This window comes from Panulirus ornatus, chromosome 2 (assembly GCF_036320965.1).
Source record: "Panulirus ornatus isolate Po-2019 chromosome 2, ASM3632096v1, whole genome shotgun sequence".
Classification (NCBI taxonomy): Eukaryota; Metazoa; Arthropoda; class Malacostraca; order Decapoda; family Palinuridae; genus Panulirus; species Panulirus ornatus.
The window spans coordinates 76,989,122-77,014,484 of NC_092225.1; the positions used below are offsets into that span (position 1 = coordinate 76,989,122).

Sequence of the window (25,363 nt, forward strand, 5' to 3'; positions counted from 1 at the left end):
TTACAAAGATCTTTGCCACAAGATCAACATCCACAAACAAAGATTTCTGCACTAAGAATTTCCATCACAATTTCAAGGCTACATTTTGGGTAGGGGTAAAGAAAAGAGTGCATGTAGGTGCCAAACACTTCCAAAGGACACTCACTCTCGGTCACCCTAAAGACATGCCATGAGGGGAAGGTAGTGCACACTTTGTATTGATGTTGCCATATTTGTAAATTTCAGCTGATTACATATACAATATCCATATAAATGTTAGTGATAAAGTTAACAAAATACATGTTTTGTTTATGAAAGAATAAAATTACAATGATGAGTACTCCATCAACATAAAAGGGCAAATACAAAATTAAAGCATACATAGAAAGCAATAATGTCCATTCTTACCTCTGATGAGAGTGGAGCAATAGCTCCTCCACTCCTAATCAACTTGCTTTTTCACATTTACTATAACCTTTTCCTATCACACACTCTCAGACTCAGAAACCAGCTTCTACAGTATTTCACTTAAATCTACCACCATCAAAAATTAACTCACTAATAACCTCCAGGCTCTCCCTACCCCTAACACACTGCAAACCTGCCCCTCTCCCAAAAACCCATGCATTCACTTCCCTCATTACCCCATCCAAGAATGAATTAAACAGCCATGATGACATCATACTCTCCTGCCACAGACCTATCTTCACCTTTCTCTCTACCTACTAACACACATGCCTTACTCTCCTGGTAAAAACTCCTCACTACTTCTAATAGCTTTCCTCCCACACTATATATTCTTAACACTTTCCACAAAGAATTTCTATAAACCCTAACATGTGCTTTCTCAAGACTCATAAATTTTTTTTTTATTATTATTTTGCTTTGTCACTGTCTCCCGCGTTAGCGAGGTAGCGCAAGGAAACAGACGAAAGAATGGCCCAACCCACCCACGTGCACATGTATATACATACATGTCCACACACGCAAATATACATACCTATACATCGCAACATATACATACATATCCACACACAGACATATACATATATACACATGTACATAATTCATACTGTCTGCCTTTATTCATTCCCATCGCCACCTCGCCACACATGAAATAACAACCCCCTTCCCCCTTATGTGTGTGAAGTAGCACTAGGAAAAGACAACAAAGGCCCCATTCGTTCACACTCAGTCTCTAGCTGTCATGTAATAATGCACTCATAAATGACTCATAAATGTTGCACAAAAATAAACATGCTCATCACTAGCCATCATATCTCACAACAATATTGAAAAGTAATTCTAAGGAGTCTCCAACAAAACAGGTTTCCTTCAATTATATTTGTAGTTCAACTGTGTACCACCTGACAACTTTTCAACTGTCTATTTGGTCCAATCTGATAAGACATTCCCTCTTGTTCTTGACAGGTGTTTCTATAAAAGACTTTCAAAAGCCTATAGATAAATACAGGCAGCACCAAAATTTTTGCTCATAAGTTAAAGCACTGACTTAAAAGCCTTACTTTCAAGCTACCGCATTCAAATGTATATTGCAAAACTGCAAATATTTGCAAGTATTGACCTAGGACAAGGCATACCTTACCTAACATGAAATGTGCACTGCAGAATCTGGAATGGCAAGATGGTCACCAAGATTCTCTCATAGCAGCAAATCCAGCCTAGCACCTTTCTATATACACTTATGCAAGAACTGATAGTAGAACATACAGCTCTATTTGAATAATTTAAAGATGTGCAGCATGCCATTTTGCTGCTTAATAAATTCGCCAAGTGCTTTATACTGGTCCTACACACATGAATGAGTAAACACAATCAATACTACAACAGTGTAAACTGATGAACTGTAAGACAGACCATAAGACAAAAGGACAAGATAAGAGAATACACTGAAAAGTAATCTTGGTAAAATGTGCAGAAATATGATGAAACTACAGAGTGTGACAAAGGTATTTCTTGGATCATTCTGCTCTTTATCAAAAAATAGAAAATTCATATTCCAACTTTCCCCTAATCATCTGCTCAGTCAAGCACTTCCAGTGAATATTGTGCATAAAATCTGCAAAAATGAAACAAGCACAACTAACACTTGAAAAGTCTTGTTCCAGCGGGGATTCTTTGCTCCATTTACATCTGTTTGTGTTTCATAGATGTGATGACCCAACCTCACTCGTACATATGGATCCATTCGTGTCATTCCATAATTCTTATTCAAAACTGCAGACACAACAGTCATCTGGAACATAGCATGTATAATATAATATCATGACAGTATTCTTTATCAATAGTACTAAAAGAGGGACAAGTCTCAACATTTGGCAATACGGTGTGAAAGTAAATGAGCCTGGAAAAGAGATTTGTGAAAGGTATATATACATATGTGAGGGGGGATGCTATTTCATGTGTGGCGGGGTGGCGACAGGAATAGATGAAGGCAGCAACTATGAATATGTACATGTGTATATATGTATATGTCTGTGTATGTATACGATGAAATGCATAAGTATATATATGTGCATGTGAGGGCATTTATGTATATAAATGTGTATGTGGGTGGGTTGGGCCATTCCTCGTCTGCTTCCTTGCGCTACCTCATTAACGTGGGAGACAGTGATTTTTTTTAAATTTTCCAAAAGAAGGAACAGAGGGGGCCAGTTGAGGATATTCCAAAAAAGGCCCAGTCCTCTGTTCTTAGCGCTACCTCGCTAACGCGGGAAATGGCGAATAGTTTAAAAGAAAAAAAGATATATATACAGATTGGGGAAGAGCAGTGTGGTTTCAGAAGTGGTAGAGGATGTGTGGATCAGGTGTTTGCTTTGAAGAATGTATGTGAGAAATACTTAGAAAAGCAAATGGATTTGTATGTAGCATTTATGGATCTGGAGAAGGCATACGATAGAGTTGATAGAGATGCTCTGTGGAAGGTATTAAGAATATATGGTGTGGGAGGCAAGTTGTTAGATGCAGTGAAAAGTTTTTATCGAGGATGTAAGGCATGTGTACGTGTAGGAAGAGAGGAAAGTGATTGGTTCTCAGTGAATGTAGGTTTGCGGCAGGGGTGTGTGATGTCTCCATGGTTGTTTAATTTGTTTATGGATGGGGTTGTTAGGGAGGTGAATGCAAGAGTTTTGGAAAGAGGGGCAAGTATGAAGTCTGTTGGGGATGAGAGAGCTTGGGAAGTGAGTCAGTTGTTGTACGCTGATGATACAGCGCTGGTGGCTGATTCATGTGAGAAACTGCAGAAGCTGGTGACTGAGTTTGGTAAAGTGTGTGAAAGAAGAAAGTTAAGAGTAAATGTGAATAAGAGCAAGGTTATTAGGTACAGTAGGGTTGAGGGTCAAGTCAATTGGGAGGTGAGTTTGAATGGAGAAAAACTGGAGGAAGTAAAGTGTTTTAGATATCTGGGAGTGGATCTGGCAGCGGATGGAACCATGGAAGCGGAAGTGGATCATAGGATGAGGGAGGGGGCGAAAATTCTGGGAGCCTTGAAGAATATGTGGAAGTCGAGAACATTATCTCAGAAAGCAAAAATGGGTATGTTTGAAGGAATAGTGGTTCCAACAATGTTGTATGGTTGCGAGGCGTGGGCTATGGATAGAGTGGTGCGCAGGAGGATGGATGTGCTGGAAATGAGATGTTTGAGGACAATGTGTGGTGTGAGGTGGTTTGATCGAGTAAGTAACGTAAGGGTAAGAGAGATGTGTGGAAATAAAAAGAGCGTGGTTGAGAGAGCAGAAGAGGGTGTTTTGAAATGGTTTGGGCACATGGAGAGAATGAGTGAGGAAAGATTGACCAAGAGGATATATGTGTCGGAGGTGGAGGGAACGAGGAGAAGAGGGAGACCAAATTGGAGGTGGAAAGATGGAGTGAAAAAGATTTTGTGTGATCGGGGCCTGAACATGCAGGAGGGTGAAAGGAGGGTAAGGAATAGAGTGAATTGGAGCGATGTGGTATACCGGGGTTGACGTGCTGTCAGTGGATTGAATCAGGGCATGTGAAGCGTCTGGGGTAAACCATGGAAAGCTGTGTAGGTATGTATATTTGCGTGTGTGGACGTATGTATATACATGTGTATGGGGGTGGGTTGGGCCATTTCTTTCGTCTGTTTCCTTGCGCTACCTCGCAAACGCGGGAGACAGCGACAAAGCAAAAAAAAAAAAAAGAAAAAAAAAATATATACAAGGAGAGATTCACTATGGAACAGCAAAAGGTGAGAGTAAACAAAGGAAGGGGAGTGGGTAAGGAATGGGAGGTATTTGGAAAAGCAGTGGCGGCATGTGAAAGAAAAGTGTAGACTATGCAGGTGAGAAATGAGCAGGTGAAAAATGGCAGTGACTGATGGGATGAGGAAGTAAAATTGCTAGTGAAGGAGAAAAGAGAGGTGTATGAGTGGTTCTTCTGGGAAAGAGTGCAAGAGATTGAGAAATGTATAAGAGAAAGAGGGAGGAAGTCAAAACGAAAATTAGGGGTTCAAAAAGATGGAAAATGAGGGTTGAGGTATGTAGATATTTGCAAATATCAGGAAGAGTAAGATGTTTCTAAAGAATGTTAACAGTACGAGAAAAATAGAAGAACAAAAGGCAATGTCAGGGAAGGGGCACATGGGAAAGGGGTAACGGGTAGTGATGAGGTGAAATGGAGATGGAGTGAGTACTTTGAAAGACTCTGAGAGAGCAGCGAGTATGCAGTCTATAAGGTGTGAAGGGGGGAGAGTTAGTAAGTTGTTGCTTACTGAAGACACAGCACTAGCGGCAGATCCAAGGGAGAAACTGCAGAAGTTGGTGTCAAAGTTTGAAAGAATGTGTGAAAGGAGTAATTTGAAAGTAAATGTGAATAAATGCAAGGTTATTTGGTTTAGCTGTGAAAAGAGACAGGTTAGTCGAGGTGTACATGTAAGTGGAGGAAATTTGGAGGAAGTGAAATGTATTAGATACCTGGGAGTGGACTTGGCAGCAAATGGAATACGGGAAGTAGAGGTAAGTCACAGAATGGGTGAGGCAGGCAAAGGCTCAGGAAGCACTGAGGGATGTGTGGAAAGATAGGTCACAATATGGGAGGGCAAAAATGTGAACTAAAGTATATCAGTCCCGACGATGTTGTATGGAAGGGAGGCATGGCCTATATATGAATATGTATGGAAGAAAGTGAATGCATTCAAAATGATATGTCTGAGGACAACATGTAGTGTGAGGAGTGTTGACTGAGTAAGTAATGATAGGTATGATAATGAGAGTAGTATGGTTGCAAGAACTATAGAGGGTGTGCTGAAATGGCTTGGACACAGGGACAGAATTAGTGAAAGGACAACAAAGGAGGAGACCAAATCGGAGTGAATCCCATTTTCAGTGCTCAGGATCTGAACATGCAAGTGAGTGAAAAGCATACATGGAATAGTGTGAATTGAAGCAAAGTGGTGTATGTGGGGTGATGTACCATTAATAGTATGAACCAAGAAATAAGCAGCAGCCTTAGACACAACAGAAAGGCCTGTGGGGCCTGGTTGTGGATACGGGGCTGTGGTTATAGCACATTACATATGACAGCTCGAGAGTAGATGTGAGCAAAGGGGGCCATTTCTTTTGAGTTTCAGTGAAGTACAAAGCAACTGGGAGTTAACTGTAGGTTGTGAAAATTTAAGACATCTTTCCTCCCCAATGTGGTGTCCCATGAAAATGAAATCCTCTAGGATATTCTCCAGGGAAATCAAAATTATGACATTCCAACACTCAGATATTCCAGAGAGGAAGCACTGGCTTTCCCTACCCATCACTATCTGCTTAACAATGGCAATGGAAGCTTGCTTGTTTCAGGTCCACCTTTGAACAAATGAACAATTAAAGACTGCTACAAAGATGGCAGCCATGAACTTCTCCTTGTGGCTACCTAACACCTCAAAATTTTCAGATCATGTATATCAATGCAAAGGATTTAGAAGCTGGTAATGAAAAGATTGGGAAAAAAAAAGGGGGGGGAGATGGGAAAGGTAAGGAGACCGGGGGGAAAAAATACTTGTAAGAAACTGCCTCATAATCATTTTTTCTCCAGTTTTCAAAACTTTCATTTCTTTCCTCTGTGGCGTGTGAAGAAGAAGAAGAAGAAGAAGAAGAAGAAGAAGAAGAAGAAGAAGAAGAAGAAATGAAGAAGAGGAAGAATAAACAAAGAGAGAAAGAAGAAAAAGAAAGAAAGAAAGAAAGAAGAAGAAGAAGAAGAAGAAGAAGAAGAAGAAGAAGAAGAAGAAGAAGAAGAAGAAAGAAGAAAATTTGACCCATTCACCTTCATCCCCAAGCTGGCCTCCCCCTGGGGTTTGAAACAAACAATGTTGCCAATTTTCTTTTTACAAGAAAAACAGTCCCAATCCCTATCCCTAAGTAACTTCCTCTCTCTGGGACCCATACACTTCGCCTCCAAAAGAATCAAACAAGGCAAAGCAAACTACAGGGGGGGGGGGTGGAACACCAACAATAATAGGGAGGGGGGATGAGAGAAAAAGATTACAAACAGCAAATACAAGAGTAATCACTCCAAATATAAAAATTAGCATAAACAAAATGTGTACCCTACAAATCTAACACTACATTATTGCACTCATGCACTAAGGGGTGAGCATAAGAACGAGGCACATGCAACTAACAGTCAGATACTCTCAAACATTTAGCACAATTATCTAATCTAAAATTCTATTTTTGGTTTTACATTGTTTTTCACATATTTCTGCATCTATGTGACTGTTCTATAATATCAAATAAACTGCTGAATCATATACCAAAATGACCATAACTGCTAGATCAGTGAGATGCATACTAATGTGAGTGCATAAAAGCATATAATAATTATCAATTCGTAAATCTGTTTTTGGTCTTATGCTGAGATTTCTACATCCATCTTTTTTTCATAACTGACAGCTCTACAATATCAAATATATACATAACAGCAAATCTCATACTATAACTTCACCATTACCACGCTTGTATGCTGATCCCCAATAAAAATTAATAATTGGTGTAGGTGTGAAGTGGACCCACTGAACTCAAGAAGCATGGAAAGCCCAGATAATGAATGGGGAAGGATGACATAGTTCAAATCATAATACGCGCCTATTACTCCAGAAATGAATACCACAGACTAAAAAAAATCTATTTTCTGTAAATCTTATGCATCGTGCATTCTGTGACCATAAGTCTAAGTATTCTGGATGATGATATCTGAGCTACCCATGTAAAAAATTTTTAAGAAACTAAAAAAAGGTATGGATTCAATGAAAAGTAGTAAAAAACATAGGCATCCAGTCTAAATGCGATCCAAGGGAAATCTGTTCAGCCAGACAAATCAGTGTCCCTGAGTAAGCAGGTCAGTGATGTCATCACAATGATGGATTCTGACTATTAGTCACTACAAAAGATTGGAGGTTAGTGATGGGAATGCTTGTTCTGTTTCACTGGTTAGATGGAGGGTTACAAGAGATATTTTATTGCTAAATGGATAACAAGGCAGAGAAGAAAAAGGATGGCTATATAATCACCCCTTGTCTCCCCTGAAAACAACTCAGGAATCAAGAGAGATCTTGCTGAACAAGATCCTCACTGCACAGTAAGAGCTCTGGGTACATGTACCATGGGCAACTAGATCAGTAAATGGCTCAATAACAAAGCAAAGTTCCTATATGGGTGAGACTGCTCCTGAGGTGTACTAGTGTAAAAAAGATTAGCCTACTACACCTTTTAATTACATCAGCTGAGCCTACAAAACCTTTCCACTCAAAGCCTGTCTCAAAACTCCCACAGTCACGCGCAAGGGGAAAATAAAACAAACTCTACTAACACAAGAACAACCGATAAAAGTAAAGAAACCACAACCAAACGTCCTAAGAGAAGTGCTACTCTTCTACATAAATAATCATTCTTTATATGAAAAAACTCTAGCCCAGGCAGTGGTTAACTGCTTTTTCTGCACTTGGGGTGTTCCTGGACTTTACAGTTTCATGGTGTGTAAACAGTCAAGATGTGGGAATTCCAAGCTAAAATGGACCAAATGATTCCAACCTGTCATCTGCTAATGCTCCTAACCCTGTTAGAAACATTCTTTATCAATATGAAAAATTCCCTACCCCCCAGGATCAAGCTTCAAGAGTCCCTTGTCTACCAAAATGTCTATCAAGGTCAACAAGACCTACATGATGGATGCTTGGCTGATTGATGTCTGACCCCAAGTGGGACAATCCCAGGATTTAACTCAGTGCCATTACAATGGGGCACCACTGTTCTAGTCCTTACCTTTGTGTAATCCACCCATATAAGAGGCCCATACAATGAAGGCTTCTGAACATGGCAATAATCCTAAGAATAGTATGTAAAAACATCAATATACTGTATGTCATATAAAATAATTTTGCATAAAGTAAATACTTCACACCATACCTAAATCTTAAAATATACTTATTACTGGTAGGGGGGAAGACACCAAATAAAAACAAAGGCAGGAACACATCAACCACAGACACACAGGATCCTGAGAATTATAAAGTAGGACATTGGTAATGACCCTGACAGGTAGTGGGATGATGATATTGCCATATGGAGGGGTTGCTAACTGACCGGTGGGCAGACCCAGAATAAGCCTGCTGGCCACTAGCACCAAGCAGTTGGTGAGATGTGAGAGGGTTTTATATCACCTAATGACAAGGAGGTTGAAAAAGTTCACACCCAAAGGATCTTAAGTATTCTCTTAAAGGCTCATGAGACAACCTGGCCCTTGAGAGAAATCAAACTAAAAAAAACATAATTCTAAAGGTTCAAAGAAGGAAAAGATACTTTTAAGAAAATGAGTATCAAAAGTTAATGATTCCCTCAAATAATGTTTTCCTTCAACTTCAGATCAACATGTGTCTATGACAAATAATGTTTCGAATTACTAAGGCCCTTCCTTTGCTCTGACACCCCTTGGAGTAGGAAAACACTGTCAGTGAATCTACAAAAAATCAAAAGATCCTATAAAAATCCAGTCTGGGACAGTAAGCAAAAAAGACATAGCAAAAGACTTAAAGCATCATATTCAAATGTCAGGAATATGAAAGGGATATACATGAGAAATAAAACTATTTTCAGCATCCCCACATCTTATTACTCCCATTCAATATTCTTGCAATTTCAGGTAGTAAGGGCCCCGTGATTTAAACATGGTTTTGAACTGCAAATGAAATGAAAAACAAAGTCAAGTCATCTGATATATATATCAATGCTCAAAAAACATCTATCATACTGCATATCTTTCAAATCCTCATATCAGCTCCTCCTGCTTGTAACCACATTACAATGAAGATTTACAACACAACTTTCAAAATTTTGCATTGTAAAATGAAATGATTCATATACCAACCTGCAACCTGCCTACATTCTGCTGTGCTTGTGCTATCATCTGGTGCTGGAGGTGCATAGCAGCTGCTCGATCAGACTCTTCTTGTGATTGAGACTGTGTTGGGACCACACGTAAGAAGTCATTAGGAAGGGTCCCTAACATCACCTGAGGAAGTAGGGAATCACAAAGTTATGAATAGTGAAATCTTTTTTGTCTTTCAAAATCTGCAACTAATCTCCCATCACCCAGCAGGATGGAAAATGAAGCCTATCCTATGTATATTTCCAAACACTCTAATGCATGATTCCATACATCTATCACAACCACATATTCTTTCACCCAGTTTCTCCATTTCATCTCTTCTCTTCCTTCCTTACCTCTAATTCAAATACCCTTAGTTTTCCTTCCTACATCCCTTTTTTCATCATGCCTAAACTATCTCCATCATAATCACTTCTTTCTCCATTCCATACCTTTTTAACATCCTCATTTCTTATTTTATTAACTCGTAAATCCTAATTCTGGAAACTATCTCCAAATTTTACACTTTGTCATGCTATCAATGCAAACCTTTCTTTCACTCCTATAAATAAATACAGGCTGATTTATAATTCCCTACGATTCATACTCACAATTTAGTAAAAACACCCACCGGGTGGATCGCATATAGACAGTCTCTCAACTCACTCATACCCATCCTCAATCCATACTTCATGTTTTGAAAGTGAAACATGGCCTTCCAAACTTAAAAAAAATGCTTCTTATTTTTTTCAATCTTGCATATTATATTTACTCATCACTCATCAGTGTTGAAAAGTGTGCCCAGGAACTACATACTCAGTGATAAAATCTCTTATTTTTCAATATCTTACCAAGAATCTAAAACACATTTCATTTCATAATCTTCTGATGCAGTTGTCTCTAAACCTGAAAATTTGATTTGTAAACTATGTACATTAACATAAAATATTCTGACAAGTATTTGCAGCAATAGCAATGGGTAGTCTATCTACTTGAACCTGGTCTGTCATCTCAACTTGATCTGTCCTGTCCAATTCAATAACTGAATTGTTCCCTTTCTCTACCTGGGAACTGATCTCAAGCCGTTTTTCCAACCTGCCTCATTCCCAATTTGCAATAACTGACCTAACTGGTCAAGCTCCCTTACTGCCTTATTACCTGCCTCTACCCATGATGTAAGATCAGGCTGCCACATTCTGTCTTATCTCCTCACCCCTTAATTGTTACCAGCTGGCCTAACCCACCATGTAGACACCCCAACCCATCAATCTCTACCTGCAAAGTCACTCGTATTAACTGGGTAGTGATCACTAGTTGTCCTATTCTGCAGGGTTCCCTACCTTCCTTGTTCCTTAACTGCAGATGGTTTCTGACTTCTGGTTTACCTCTCTTGCCATGTTCCTTATCAACCTAAATTACTCTTTTGGTTTTCATATGTTCTAGAACCTAACTAGCCTACCCTATTTCTATCAAAAAAGACCCAAAAATTCTCATCTACCATTCTGCATATTGGGTTCCCCATTCTACTAAAATGGAATCGATCCTTGGCAAAGTGGCTTCTATCCCATCTAAATTGATTCCATAAATCTGTAAAAAAAAGATGTTTTTCTCTTCCCTCCAGACAGCATCAATTTACTGTTTATCCTCAGCATTCTATGAGTGCTAAGAGGAAGAGGGCAGTCACACAACAGGGGAATGTTGGCATTCTCTTAGCAAAAGAAGAAAAAATAAATCCCTTATGCATTTAACTTTTCATTTTCCTAATACTGTAGTACATTTAAAAGTTATTCATAAATTAGTAATCCATAATGTACGGCTGTGCTTTTGGTACATCTTTGTCATCATTTGATCATTTGACTTAACTGGCCTAATTATAATACAATTTATCAAAGATTACATATAAATATATTTTCCAATATTTTTGATGAAAACAATAATCATTTATTACACTTAAGCGCCATCTCCCATGTTAGCGAGGTAGCATAAGTAAAAAGACAAGGAATGGCCCAACCCACCCACATACACATGTAGATACATAAACACCAACACACACACATACATACATATACAATTCAACGTATACATACATGTACATACAAAGACATATACACATGTACATATTCATATTTGCTGCCACCCTGCCACACACAAAATTATAATACAATTTACCAAAGACTACATATATACATGTTTTCCAATATTTTTTGATTAAAACAATAATTATCTATTATACTTAACTGCCATCTCCCACGTTAGCGAGGTAGCGCAAAGGAAAAAATGAGGAATGGCCCAACCCACCCACATACACATGTATATACATAAACGCCCACACACACATATAAATACATATAAAATTCACCGTATACATACATGTACATACAAAGACATATACATATATACACACACATACATCCTCATTTATACATCCTCATGTTTGCTGCCCTCATCCATTCCCGTCGCCACCCTGCCACAAACGAAATAGCATTCCCCCACCTCCAGCAAGGCAGCGCCAGGAACAGACAAAAAAGGCTACATTCGTTCACACTCAGTCTCTAGCTGTCATGTGTAATGCACCAAAACCACAGCTCCCTTTCCACATCCAGGCCCAACAGACCTTTCCATGGTTTACTCAAGACGCTTCACATGCCCTGGTTCAATCTATTAACAGCACATCGACCCCAGTATTCCGGATCGTTCAAATTCACTCTATTCCTTGCAAGCCTTTCACCCTCCTGTATGTACAGGCCCCGATCCCTCAATAATATTCCCTATAAAATATTGGTTTCAACAAATATATTAATGTTATATCTTTTTACAACAAAAAACAATAATAAAAGTTACATTAACTTTTAATTCCATATTGGACCATGAAACTTTTTGAGGCCCAACCCTAAAATTAAAATCTATGATGAAAGTGTTAAACCCAAGTTATCGATTCCCTCAATCTTCATCTTGCCTCTTCATTTCTGCATTCATATAATTTTGTTTTTGCTCGTTTTTTTTTTGTTCACATCTCTATTCAATGTCTTTACTTTTATCACAATTCTATTTACACTGTAACAATGATACAACTTGTTTTTCATGCAGTACATTTCATTCACAGGTCCTCATATACACCTGTTTAGTGAAATTAAAATTATGGTCCTAAACTTTTCTTGCAACTCATTCATTCTCCATATTCTCATTTCTGATCATACTTACTTTAAAACACCAAATGCATGAGAACTCTGTTACTCTAACTTTTACAAAGATTACTTTTGTTCTGTAACAACATCACTCTACACAAACTAACGTTATAACATCATGTACCTTAGTAGCCACAGTAAGTCCTTTGATGAACAATCAAATAAAATTCAACAAAGAGCAAATCACAACCATTTTTTCAATCTTACTTATTCAATTTTAAGTTACTCCCTTTCCTTCAATCTGACTCATTCTGAAAATTACTTTGTGAAGCCTTGCCAACCTATTTCAATCCGCAGCTTTCATCACGATAATTCACATAAATTTTCAAAAAAATGTCATAAGAGTACAATAGTTCAGTGTAGCCTTCCTATGTTTACTGCATTATGAATGATATACATTCATATATCTATGGTACTTACTAAACTTTCTCCTGTTGCTCCTAGTTCATTTCTGTATCTTCTTCTCTGATACATGTTGCACGGGAATGGAATTGGGATAATAAGCGGGAAAAACATTTACCTGTTTGTGCTGTATGTAAAAAGAAGTAAATGTGGCAGTTTTACAAATTACTTGTCATACTGTATTAACAAAGAGGCAATAAGAAATATACAGACTATGTCCAAGGAAATACGGGGAATGATGTCGTGTTATCTTCTCTTATTACAGTGGCAACCAAAAACGAATAACTGACTAGGTGTGTTGTTAGGCACTTCATTGCTTGTATGTATACTGTAATTTGCTTTATTACTTGGTAAAATAATAAGTGTAATCACATTCAAAATTATTGCAAATAATTCAAATACCAAAATATATGATAATTTCACATAATATGGGTAAAGTATGCATCTGGTACAAATAAAAATTCTTCTGCAATCTTTAAGAGCTAATATTATCATATCATTCTTTTTACTAATATATTGACTCTACATAAAAGTCACTACAATAAATGAAGAGCATCCATATATGCAATACATAAAAATAAATCAATAAATACTAAGATAAGAAGACTACAGGAAAACAATGTTTCATTTCTGTTTTGTTCCACTAATGATAGGACAACTGTGGCATTCAGATACATAATGAGTCCAAGATGTTCTACTGCAGTATTTTGTTGACCTAAATAATCAGCAACATAATGCTGGTAAAGGAATGGTAGTTCCTTTGTTCATTAAATGGGGTGGCTCACTTCTGAGTTCCTTGATCAAGAAAATTGGAGCACCACATTTGTTTCATTTACTGACCAACTACTGAATCTATAAGAAGGTGGAAAAGAGATAATCCACATGACACTGCTTCTCAAGCAACATTTTCATTCTCAGTTTCTTTAAGGTTATTCATTCCTTAGGGATTTGTTTTTGGTTAACAAAAATAAAAAGATACAACAGAGGGGGGCTTGACTTATAGCCCTAACAGATCCTCCCACCAACCATTATAATCATAAGTCTATGGTTGATTTCAGCTATTTCACAAACTGTTGGCATGAGGACCTTCAAATGTTTCCTTTAGTTCAGACATTTCTAATCTTGTGTTTAGATGTTTCCTTGAAGAAGATTAACTTAACCAGCCTACAGTATACAGATGAAAATAAGTTACATATCAAGAAAAATAATGGAAAATGTGGATGGTAAAGATCATTCACAATTCATATAAGTAGGGTTAAGTGGGTGATCATATTTCAATTACAAATACTCATTGTTTTTCTATGAATGATATGGTTAATTGTAATTCAACTGTGCCCTTCAGTTATTTTACGAAGTGTGATGTCACCATGTTTGTTCATTATGGATGGGGTGGTGAGGGAGGTAAATACGATTCTGGGAGAGAGGAAAGAGTATGCAGTTTGCTTGGGATGAGGGTGCCTGGAAAGTGAGTCAATTGTTGTTTGCTGATGATACAGCACAGCACTGGTAGCAGATTTGAGATAAAAACTGCAGATGCTGGTGACTTAGTTTGGAACAGTGTGTGAAAGGAGGAAGTTAAGAGTAAATGTGAATAAAAGCAGGGTATTAGGTTTAGCAGGGTTAAGGACATGTTATTTGGGGTGTGAGTTTGAGTGGAGAAAAAGTGGAGGAAGTGAAGTGTTTTAGATACTTGGGAGTGGAAGTGAGTTATAGGATGGGCAAGGGGCGAAGGTTATGGAAGCACTAAAAGAATTAGTGCCATGAATAATATCCTTATTGGTTTTCTTCTCTTGAGAGTCCACAGGGTCAATCCACCATCCGTCTGCAGGAGCCAACTGTTGTTTTGTTGCACATTATTCAACTGGCTTATGAGAGCATCTCTGTCTGTCCTGTATTGTATGTTGTTTCTGATTTCCATATTTCCCCATACCAGAAGAGCTAAAACTTATCTCCAATGAAAAGCATGTTGTTCTCGGTAACCCATATAAGACTCCATTTATTTCTCTTTGTAACCTTCCATTATCTACGGATGTGAATTTCATACTTTTTCACATATAATTAGCATAGGATGATATAAAACTGCGGCTCACACTTGTATAAATGTTAGATGTAAGAATGAGGAATAGGACTCCAGTACAGTTCCTTAAGGGAATGAGCTCTTTTACGGTGGAGGCACTGGAGATGGCATGGCATACAACTATCCACTGTGATGTGTTAGCTAAAATGTTATAAATCCATCTCCCAGTTTTTCTAGTTATTCCCATCTTTTAAATTTTATGAGCATATTCTTTGTCTTCCAGAGCTTCAACAATCCTGTCTAGCAACTAAGAGATAAGATCTTCCTACACTGAAACCAAGTTGTCCTAGGTTAAATAGGTTGTTGATTTGCATTAATGCAATCAGCTTGCCTATAAGGACTCTTTTGAAGAGTTAAGTAATATGCTGTGTTAATGCTATCAGTCAATAGTTATTTAGGACTACTTTGCTTCTGCCTCTGTGAAATGTCAGTCAGTTTCAGACTCTTGGGAATGATGCGAGAATTTAGACTTTTCTCCAACAGTTATCTAGCACTCATGCTACAGGTGTTTTGCATTTCATTATAAGACTGAGCTCCATGAGTCCAGGCCTGGGGCTGAGTGCATGGGCATGCTCCCAATGGCTCCTTTAAAATCCTGTGATGAGGTGGTGATATCTGGTATGTGCAGACTTGGGGGATTACTGTTCATGAAAGAGTTTGTTGTGTCATGTATCTTGAATGTAGCTTTTCTCGCTGAGTAGTGATTCATACTGTCGTTTTGGAATCTCATTCATATACTGGCAGTCATCTGTAAAAAATACCTTCTGTTTTCAGTGGGCCAATGGAGTCTGTGGTCCAGGTTTTGCATTTCGCATAAGAGCAAATTAACGTTGGGCTATTTCTTATTTCATTATGGCTTTTTCTTCTATTCCCTATCTTTCATACAATTCTCGTTAATTTTCAACGTCTGACAATTCAGTGAAGTTTCCTTTCCTTTGCTGTGTGAGCTGTGGCTTCTTCAGAAGGCCTGCAATTCTATTACACCTCTAACGTACTTGTCTTTCTTATATACTCTATACCTTTTGTGCTTTCTTTCGCTGGCATATGTCTGCTGCATGCTTGGATACCAAAGTGGTCATGTCACTTACACACTCTTCTGTTTTCTTACTCAGCAGGGTTTCCCATTGAGTCACAAACATCTCATCAATCACATCATCACAGTCTACTATCAAATCTGAAATTACCAAAAAATCTATATTGTTGCTTGTGTTCTGTCTAGGTGGTTTAGCAACAAAACTTATTCCTTCAATTAGGTTGTGATCAAAAATTATATCTTCTGGTTGGTTTGGTTATTTCTACTGATGGAGAACTTTTCCAGCTATTTGGCCATGTTGCTTCCAGAGTCAGCAGTTTCAGCTGCTATTTACTGTAGCCTTTTGAAGTCTCCTTAGAAAAATATACTTGGGACAGGGTTCCCAAGGAGGTTAAGACATGATTATATGCTTCTCATTAGTTCTGTACATTCTTAAGGCTTTGCATTTGATGAGGTATTGAAGGAAGCAGCCACCTGATCATGTTCTGAGCTCTCAGTGCCTAAAAATCTCATGTGCATCCATATTTTCTTGTTTCCAAGTGAAAATTTGGGCTTTCTTCTCATTAGAGTGGTAAGAGCCAACCATCTTGAAGCACAACTGGAAGAAATATAGCACTTTAAAAGCAAAATTCCAAATATAAAGAGGCAACCTAGAAGAGTAAACGTCAATTCCTTAAAATAGCCTCAGGCACAATGAGACTCATTGCTTGTGTTTAAACTATCAGAAACACAAACTTAAGCGACCAGGTCTACAATGATTTCACCCTGAGAGTATCACAAGCTTGTATCCACAATAAACCTTAGTCATGTATTGCCTCTGAAAACATAAAGAGGGCAGATAATAATGCTGTACTGCATTTGACTCATTTTGCAGCAACTTGTTACTGGGATTTTATTTGTTCTACATGCTTTAAGCCCCTATATGTTGGCTTGCAGAAAGGAAGTTACAAGGCATGTTTCTGTGTTGTTCTGGGACACGTGTTTATATGCTCTGTTCTGCTAAACTTGGCAGAGTGCTTTCAGCTCCCATTCTGAGGAAGGATACCAGTGTCTTTTCCTCCAGTGATAAGTAGTTCTTTCCTGTCTCTGTGTCTATGAGTAAAAAAGGATGCGTAATGTGATGAGCATGATGGACATACCTCAAATGTCCCTGACATGTGGTGGTCCTCACAATACCCATTTAAGTAGCGCCTAATCTCTAGTGATGATTTGCACAATTCTGGATGGTAACTTCCTAATACTGGCATATATCATCCTTAAGCCAGTTCAAACATTTTCTAGTAATTCTAAAATTACATCTTCCTCACTAAAACACTTTTGCTATACTTGCAAAATCCCTTCAAAAAGTATCTACAGATTCTGTGCACCACTTGGATTTGTTGTTCTATTAATGCCCTGTACTTCATACTTTACATATCCATGGCAAGCCCTGTGACACTTTTACTGACTTCCACTCTCTTCCTTCCCCACTCCTTCCACATCTGATCCAGCATCTCAGTATCCTTCTGCACCCTGAACTCCATTTTCTCCTTTTCTTTCAATGTCTTTTGCATCCAGTTTGCAATTGCTGTTTCCTTCCTCTCCTCTCAAGTACTCCTCATACCATCAAGAAGACTCTTAAATCTTTGTAAGTAGCCAGTAATCAGCCTCCTTGCTTACCATTCTAACCATCCACTATCCTTACACTATAACAATATCACTTTACATCTTTCTTGACAAGTCTCTCAGCTTCTGATCATGACCTCTGGTAACTGGTATCATACTTCATTTAGAAATATTTGTTGTAAACATAATCCATATGACTTCAGAACTTAATGGCAATTATCTGGTCACCCTTTCTCTTCTCTCCTCCAAAATGGAAAGCTTTGTAGCACTCAACCTTTCAATGTGGATCAACTCTCTTAATTCAGGTATCATTTTAAGAGATGCTCTTCTCTGGACCCTCTCAAATATATCCTAGTATTTCTTTAGGAGCAGTGATCAAACCTGGTATGCATAATCCAGCCTCAATCTATCATATATCAAGAATAGCTTAATTAATATTTTCTTATCCACTTACTTGATGCAAATTTAATATTAGCCAGCAGACATAAGAACATAAGAAGTGAGGACACCAGTCACAATATATTACTGGTCGTCTGGTACAACATACAGGTGGCTTCATCACTAAGAAGCCTACAGGCCCATGCCAGGCAGGTCTGTCCACCCTAAGACCAACTGCCTGAACCCATAAACACATCCAACCTTAGTTTAAAGCTACCTAAAGACCTAGCTTTGACTACTGTACTTGGAAGCTTGTTCCATAAATCTACTACCCTATTCCCGAACCAATATTTACCCGCATCTGACCTGAATATACTTTTTCTAATCTAAATTCATTATTTTTAGTCCTATAATCGGAGGCACCATTCTAAGAACTGTATCCATAGTACCTTTATTTAAGCCCTTCACCCATTTAAAGACTTCAATCATATCCCCTCTAACCCTCCTTCTTTTAAGTGTAAATTCAGTCTTTTTTAACCTTTCTTCATAAGTGAGGTTTCTAATTCCAAGGATCATTTTTGTCACTTGCCTTTGTACTCTTTTTAAACAATCTATATCAACTGCAAAGTATGGAGCCCAAAATGGTACCGCATAACCCAAGTGTGGTCTCACCACTGCAAGATAAAGCTGCAATAATACTCTAGAGGTTTTATTGCTAACAGTCCTATCAATAAACCCCAACATTCTATTAGCCATATTACACACTTTGCTGCAGCTTAAGATCCTTGCTCACCAGCACCAATAAATCTCTCGCATTCTGTTTTATCAATAGTGATATTGTCCAGTTTATAATCAGTGTTCCTGTCTTTAACCACACTAAGTGTTGTGAATTTATCTATGTTGAATTCCATTTTTCATGTACCTGCCCATTTTCATAATCTATTTAAGTCCCTCTGCAAATTCACTGAATTCTCATCTAAGTCAATTATGGCCCCCAGTTTTGTATCATCAGCAAAATTACTAAAGTCACTGGTTATTCCTAAATCCAAATTGTTAATATGTACAACGAACAAGAGCAGTCCCAAGGCTGACTCCTGAAGAACGCCTCTGGCTACGTTGCCCCAGTCCAATGCAACTCCACCGATGCATACCCTCTGTTTTCTGTCAGTGAGCTACGCCCTAATCCAATTAAATACACAGCCCCCGATGCCGTGTGCAACTATTTTTCTTAGCAGACACTCATGAGGTACTCTGTCAAAAGCTTTACTGAAGTTCAAGTATACAATACCATAACTCTTACCCTGATCAACAGTTTCAATACTTTATCAAAGAAGGAGAGAAGGTTACTGAGCTATGACCTCCCTTTTGTAAACCCATATTGAGAATTCCTAATGAGATCATGATTCTCCAAGTGTTCTCAAATTCTGTCTGCTGTAATTGATTCTAGAAGTTTCCCCACAATAGATGTCAAGCTGACAGGACGATAATCAGAGGCAATGGATCTATCCCTCTCTCTTAATTTCTCCATTGCTTAGGAACTAAGCCTGATTCCAGAGACTGTTTAAACAAATTAAAACGACAGTCTACTTCTTTCACAATTCACCTCATGTATCATTCTGGTGACAGATCCAGTACACCATTACCCAAGGAGCTCTTTCACACTTCAGTTTTTTCAGCTTATTTCCCAATAAGCAATAATCACACCACGGGCTTTTTTCACTGGTTAACAAACCACGGAGGCAGAACTCATGATTAATACTTACTCACTTGGCATTTGTCACTTTCCTTATGCACTGCACATATAACAGGTTTTTCTAGTCTTCAGGTAATTCCCCATTCCATATCAACTTCTTATTCAACTCTGCAAAAGCACAAGCTATAACATCTTGTGTCTCCTTCAGGAGCCTTAGGTGTGTCTCATCCTGGCCTGATTATTTATCTAATATCAATTCCTTGAGTAATCATCTGATACTCTCGGGCTATTGTAATAACTCTTATTAGATACTTCCTTTCTTCATCCCAAGGATTTCACTTGTTTTCTGTGGTGAAGACTAATGAAACTGAGCTAATGTGCCTACAACTCAGAGCCTTGCTCAATTTATGGGGACTTCACGTTGTGGGAGTAGGTAAAGCTACAAGTAAAAACCAACACTTTTGTATCATCTCCATAGAGTGTAAGGAATCCACTGATACCACTTTTATCTACAAATATTCTAAATAAATTATGCATCCACTTTTGATGAATTACCAAAATTTGCCCTTATAACTATATTGATTTCTGAATTAGGTATAATAATCCATGAAATCATCTCAGTTGACAGTGTATAAGTAAAACAAAATTGTTAAAGGGCTCTACCTGCAACTACTGCTCTTATGATCAGTAGCCACACATAACAATGTGTACAGAGAGCAATCCAGCCAAATGTATACCTTACCATAACCTTCAATCTCACCCTATACCTCACTCTCAACCTCAGGTGAGAGTGAACATCGGCCTGAATAGCTCTCTCCACATCGTACCTTCTGGGATGATGATAACATCTGGGGAACTAGTAGCACTGTGTTCCCTAATATAATCTATTCTTACATACAAACAATGGAGGCCTTCATACGCAGTTTCATACAGCACAATATTTGTACGTAATCATTTTTCCAAACAAACAGTTTAAAACAAAAACTAATGAAGTGAAATTTCAGAAAAGGTGATCAACACGCTCCCCGGGACAGTGCTCCAAGCAATTACAGCCACAGTTAACATACACAAACAGGAACAAATACAGTGAGGTGGAGCCTACTGGCTTAGTCTACCAATAACAAATCCGTGTGACACCTGTGGCAGTGACTCACAGCCCCATGACACCAGATTACAGTGACGACATTATCCCTTCACTCATACTTCAAAATCATTTATAGGTTACATATATGATATGTGTACCTGAAACTCATCCTGGTGATTGACTACGCATTTAAACTGTTAAATACGTCTTTCAACATAAAATACACCGTGATGACATAAACATTTACCTGTTTCCTACGTTGATCGCTCTTTTCGCTTGTTGCCGATGATGCCATTTTGCTTATAAACACAATACATTCACTACAAATGAAAAAAATTGGTTTCATCTTCCAAATATCACATATTTCCTGTAAAATTTTCCAAAGAACAAAAAATGAATTACATGAGAGACTTCTGCTTAATTTTAAATTAAAAAGATATAGTTTTTTTGCAGTTTACTTTCAGCAACGTGAATGCCAATAGTAGCTAGTTTTCCGCACTCTGAACTGGCCGAGCTACTCTCTCTTTTCCCTCACAGTTCACATAGAACAAGTTTGAAATATCATAGTCAAAGTTTAATCTCTCTCCGATTACAAACGCTTTATGCTTTATACTGATTGCTAAAATGGTAAGATTTCAAAGTAAATATATCTAAAATGATTAGATTTCAAGGAGTTGAAACTGGGACGTCTTGAATAGTAATAAAAGAATCAAGAACTGAAAATGCAGAGACATTTAACATCTTACTCAACGCACACATCCGCTTAAAACGAGCACAGCACACAACTGGACAAGGGCCAGCCTTAGTCGGTAATGTCAGCCCAAAGTAAACCCACCCGACGTGCCAGTAATGGCACATCGACAATACCCGTGCCAACTTGCCAAGCTTAGTATTGAATCTTTACACATGGAGAGGGAATATAAGCACTCCTCTCATTAAATAAGCCACAGGTACTACCACACCAGCTCTACCCTCAACACGAGATTTGGCTGCGGAAGTCAATATATATTAAATGAATACTAAATTATATAAGAAAAATGTGCCATTCCTTTAAGACAGGTAATCCACCTTTCAAGGATAATCATGTAGTTTAATGATCAATGGCTGATGGATTTTTCATGAAGTGTTAAACAAGCTAATTTCATAGTACACCCTTAACAAGAATATGGTTGTCAAGATTATAGCTGAAGGTTAATGTATGAAACTGTAAGGCCTTATACGAGAGTCGTACTCCGATTGACAATGTTTTACGGTCCAAAATCAACTAAGAATGTATGTGAGAAATACTTAGAAAAGCAAATGGATTTGTATGTAGCATTTATGGATCTGGAGAAGGCATATGATAGAGTTGATAGAGATGCTCTGTGGAAGGTATTAAGAATATATGGTGTGGGAGGCAAGTTGTTAGAAGCAGTGAAAAGTTTTTATCGAGGATGTAAGGCATGTGTACGTGTAGGAAGAGAGGAAAGTGATTGGTTCTCAGTGAATGTAGGTTTGCGGCAGGGGTGTGTGATGTCTCCATGGTTGTTTAATTTGTTTATGGATGGGGTTGTTAGGGAGGTGAATGCAAGAGTTTTGGAAAGAGGGGCAAGTATGAAGTCTGTTGGGGATGAGAGAGCTTGGGAAGTGAGTCAGTTGTTGTTCGCTGATGATACAGCGCTGGTGGCTGATTCATGTGAGAAACTGCAGAAGCTGGTGACTGAGTTTGGTAAAGTGTGTGAAAGAAGAAAGTTAAGAGTAAATGTGAATAAGAGCAAGGTTATTAGGTACAGTAGGGTTGAGGGTCAAGTCAATTGGGAGGTGAGTTTGAATGGAGAAAAACTGGAGGAAGTGAAGTGTTTTAGATATCTGGGAGTGGATCTGGCAGCGGATGGAACCATGGAAGCGGAAGTGGATCATAGGGTGGGGGAGGGGGCGAAAATTCTGGGAGCCTTGAAGAATGTGTGGAAGTCGAGAACATTATCTCGGAAAGCAAAAATGGGTATGTTTGAAGGAATAGTGGTTCCAACAATGTTGTATGGTTGCGAGGCGTGGGCTATGGATACAGTTGTGCGCAGGAGGATGGATGTGCTGGAAATGAGATGTTTGAGGACAATGTGTGGTGTGAGGTGGTTTGATCGAGTAAGTAACGTAAGGGTAAGAGAGATGTGTGGAAATAAAAAGAGCGTGGTTGAGAGAGCAGAAGAGGGTGTTTTGAAATGGTTTGGGCACATGGAGAGAATGAGTGAGGAAAGATTGACCAAGAGGATATATGTGTCGGAGGTGGAGGGAACGAGGAGAAGAGGGAGACCAAATTGGAGGTGGAAAGATGGAGTGAAAAAGATTTTGTGTGATCGGGGCCTGAACATGCAGGAGGGTGAAAGGAGGGCAAGGAATAGAGTGAATTGGAGCGATGTGGTATACCGGGGTTGACGTGCTGTCAGTGGATTGAATCAAGGCATGTGAAGCGTCTGGGGTAAACCATGGAAAGCTGTGTAGGTATGTATATTTGCGTGTGTGGACGTATGTATATACATGTGTATGGGGGTGGGTTGGGCCATTTCTTTCGTCTGTTTCCTTGCGCTACCTCGCAAACGCGGGAGACAGCGACAAAGAAAAAAAAAAAAAGATTCAAAATTATTTTTGATCTTTATGTACATATGTTTTCCTTACTACAGTAAAAATATGCAGTCATATAGCTTACAGTACCCTTCTGTACAACAAGGCCAATGAGTGGTGTGGGCAGGCCCAGCAGGGGTGTACATCGTTGAAGGACCATGGGGTCCAAAAGGGGGACGGGAATTTCCTGGGATATCAGAAAATGTTTGCATATATTGAAGACTAGCATTCACATTTTGTGTGAGCCTAGTTAGAACATTATTTAAACACTTTTTAGCCTCACAGCTGATGGCTTAAAACCGTAGAGGATGAAAACTGGATGATTGATGGAGAAGAGAAGGGGACCCGAAAGAATCTTTGTACAAATGATAAAATTCTCAGAGGCCCTGCTTGGCAAGTTAAAATATATTATTTTTTTTTTCAAAAGTGGGCATCTTCGTATCCCCTGAAGTTCATGGGAAGAGCGGGACATCTCTGAAGAGGGACTCCCGCCGAAATCTGGATGATTTGTCATAGTCATTTAGAAGCAATAAATGTTCCCAAGGGTTAGGGCTTGCACCTGTTGAATAAATCTTAGAAGTAGCATTACTAACCGTGTATGCACATGGGTTATTGATATCTCTCTATCGAAATAAACATGTATTTATGTAGTCTTCTTGATTTAACGTATGGGTAGATATCTAAATTACGTTCGCATTTATCCAAAAGGAGCCGAAGGGCGACCGGCACCCCAGCAAACACTCGCCATATTCGTCACACCCACACCTTGAACCTCAAGCACAATATCGTACATCACCGTGACCCTTGCTCGAACTTATTAAGATAACACAAAGTAGGCGTAAAAGGAAAAGTAATCTCACCAAAACATAACCCCCATACTTATACACAACCTCACCCTCAACATTCCCATCAATCTTACCTTTAATTTCACCCTCAATCTCAACAATTGACACCGGGTCGATATAAGTCTCTCCTAATAGTACAGCAACGCCTCGCAGACTAATGTGAAATATATATCATTCCAATCTCCAACCAAACCTTCAGATTTTCTCTTTTCTAGTACTGCCCTGTGGGGAGCCACTGTCATGTAAGGAAGCTGTCCTCTAAGGCAATTGTTGAGGTTGAGGGTCAAATTAAAGTGTGGGGTTGATGGTTTGGTTGTCATGAGAGCAAGGGTGAGCAGCTGTCTGAACTTCTCTCCATACACCCTTTTGGGAACATGGCGAGGTTGTGCACGAGTCTGCAGGTTTGCATAGGGTGAAGATTGGTCTGAATTTTTTTCTACATTTTCCCGAGGGATGTTGGTGTCTTAGGAAACGGCCCGCTGGGACGCCTTTAGCAATTAGATATGAGGGTGAAATGAAGGGTGAGGTTATTGGGAAGGTTGTTGGCAAAATTGGAAATGAGTTTGTTATGTTAGGGTTAGCAGTTATCTGGTAGTCTTTTTTTCATATCTTTGTGGTGGCTTGGTGAGGCTGGTGTACAATATTTTGGTTAAAGTTCAGGGTGAGGATAAGCATAAGTCTGAAGGTTTGATTAGGACAGAGATTGGCTTTAATATCTCTCTTACAGCATTTTATACAAAGCAACTGTACCCTATGATAGTGGTTCTATTAATGCGGGTGAAATTGAGTGAAGTTGACTGAATGGTTGCAGGTGAGGATGTGTGTGAGTTTGGAGGTTATGTTGGAATGAGCAGGTGTTTAAATTTCCTTATCTACACCTTCTCTGTGAAGTCGATGTGTAATATTGGGAATGAAGTTCAAAGTTCAGTTGTACCTGAGTCTGAAGGTTCAGAGTGTGAAGATTGGCCTGAATTGCCATTTTTTAACATTGTATGTGGTGCTGCTGTCTTTTGAAGTGACTATCCTCTAAGACTCCTTAAGTAATTGTTGAGGTTGTGGGAGGAATTACAGGTGAGGTTGATGGGATAGTT

At 38.7% G+C, this 25,363-nt stretch overlaps 1 protein-coding gene across 14 annotated transcripts in view; it reads right to left on the bottom strand.

Moving 5' to 3' along the window:
- The window catches only part of LOC139757404 (toll-interacting protein A-like), a 49,388-nt gene extending 27,777 nt beyond the window's left edge, over positions 1–21,611 (bottom strand). The window contains exons 1-4 of one of the 14 annotated variants that reach the window (XM_071677857.1): positions 21,562–21,611; positions 21,077–21,196; positions 9,373–9,516; positions 2,088–2,236 (exon numbers count right to left, since the gene is read on the bottom strand). In XM_071677857.1, coding sequence (XP_071533958.1) covers positions 2,088–2,236; positions 9,373–9,516; positions 21,077–21,196; positions 21,562–21,588 — 440 coding nt within the window. In that variant the 5' untranslated portion in view covers positions 21,589–21,611. Of the gene's footprint in view, positions 1–2,087; positions 2,237–9,372; positions 9,517–12,977; positions 13,087–20,572; positions 20,791–20,812; positions 20,924–21,076; positions 21,280–21,561 lie in introns of those variants that run through there. The other 13 variants (XM_071677932.1, XM_071677949.1, XM_071677904.1 and 10 more) reach the window with 13 other exon arrangements.
- Positions 21,612–25,363: the final 3,752 nt, after the last annotated feature.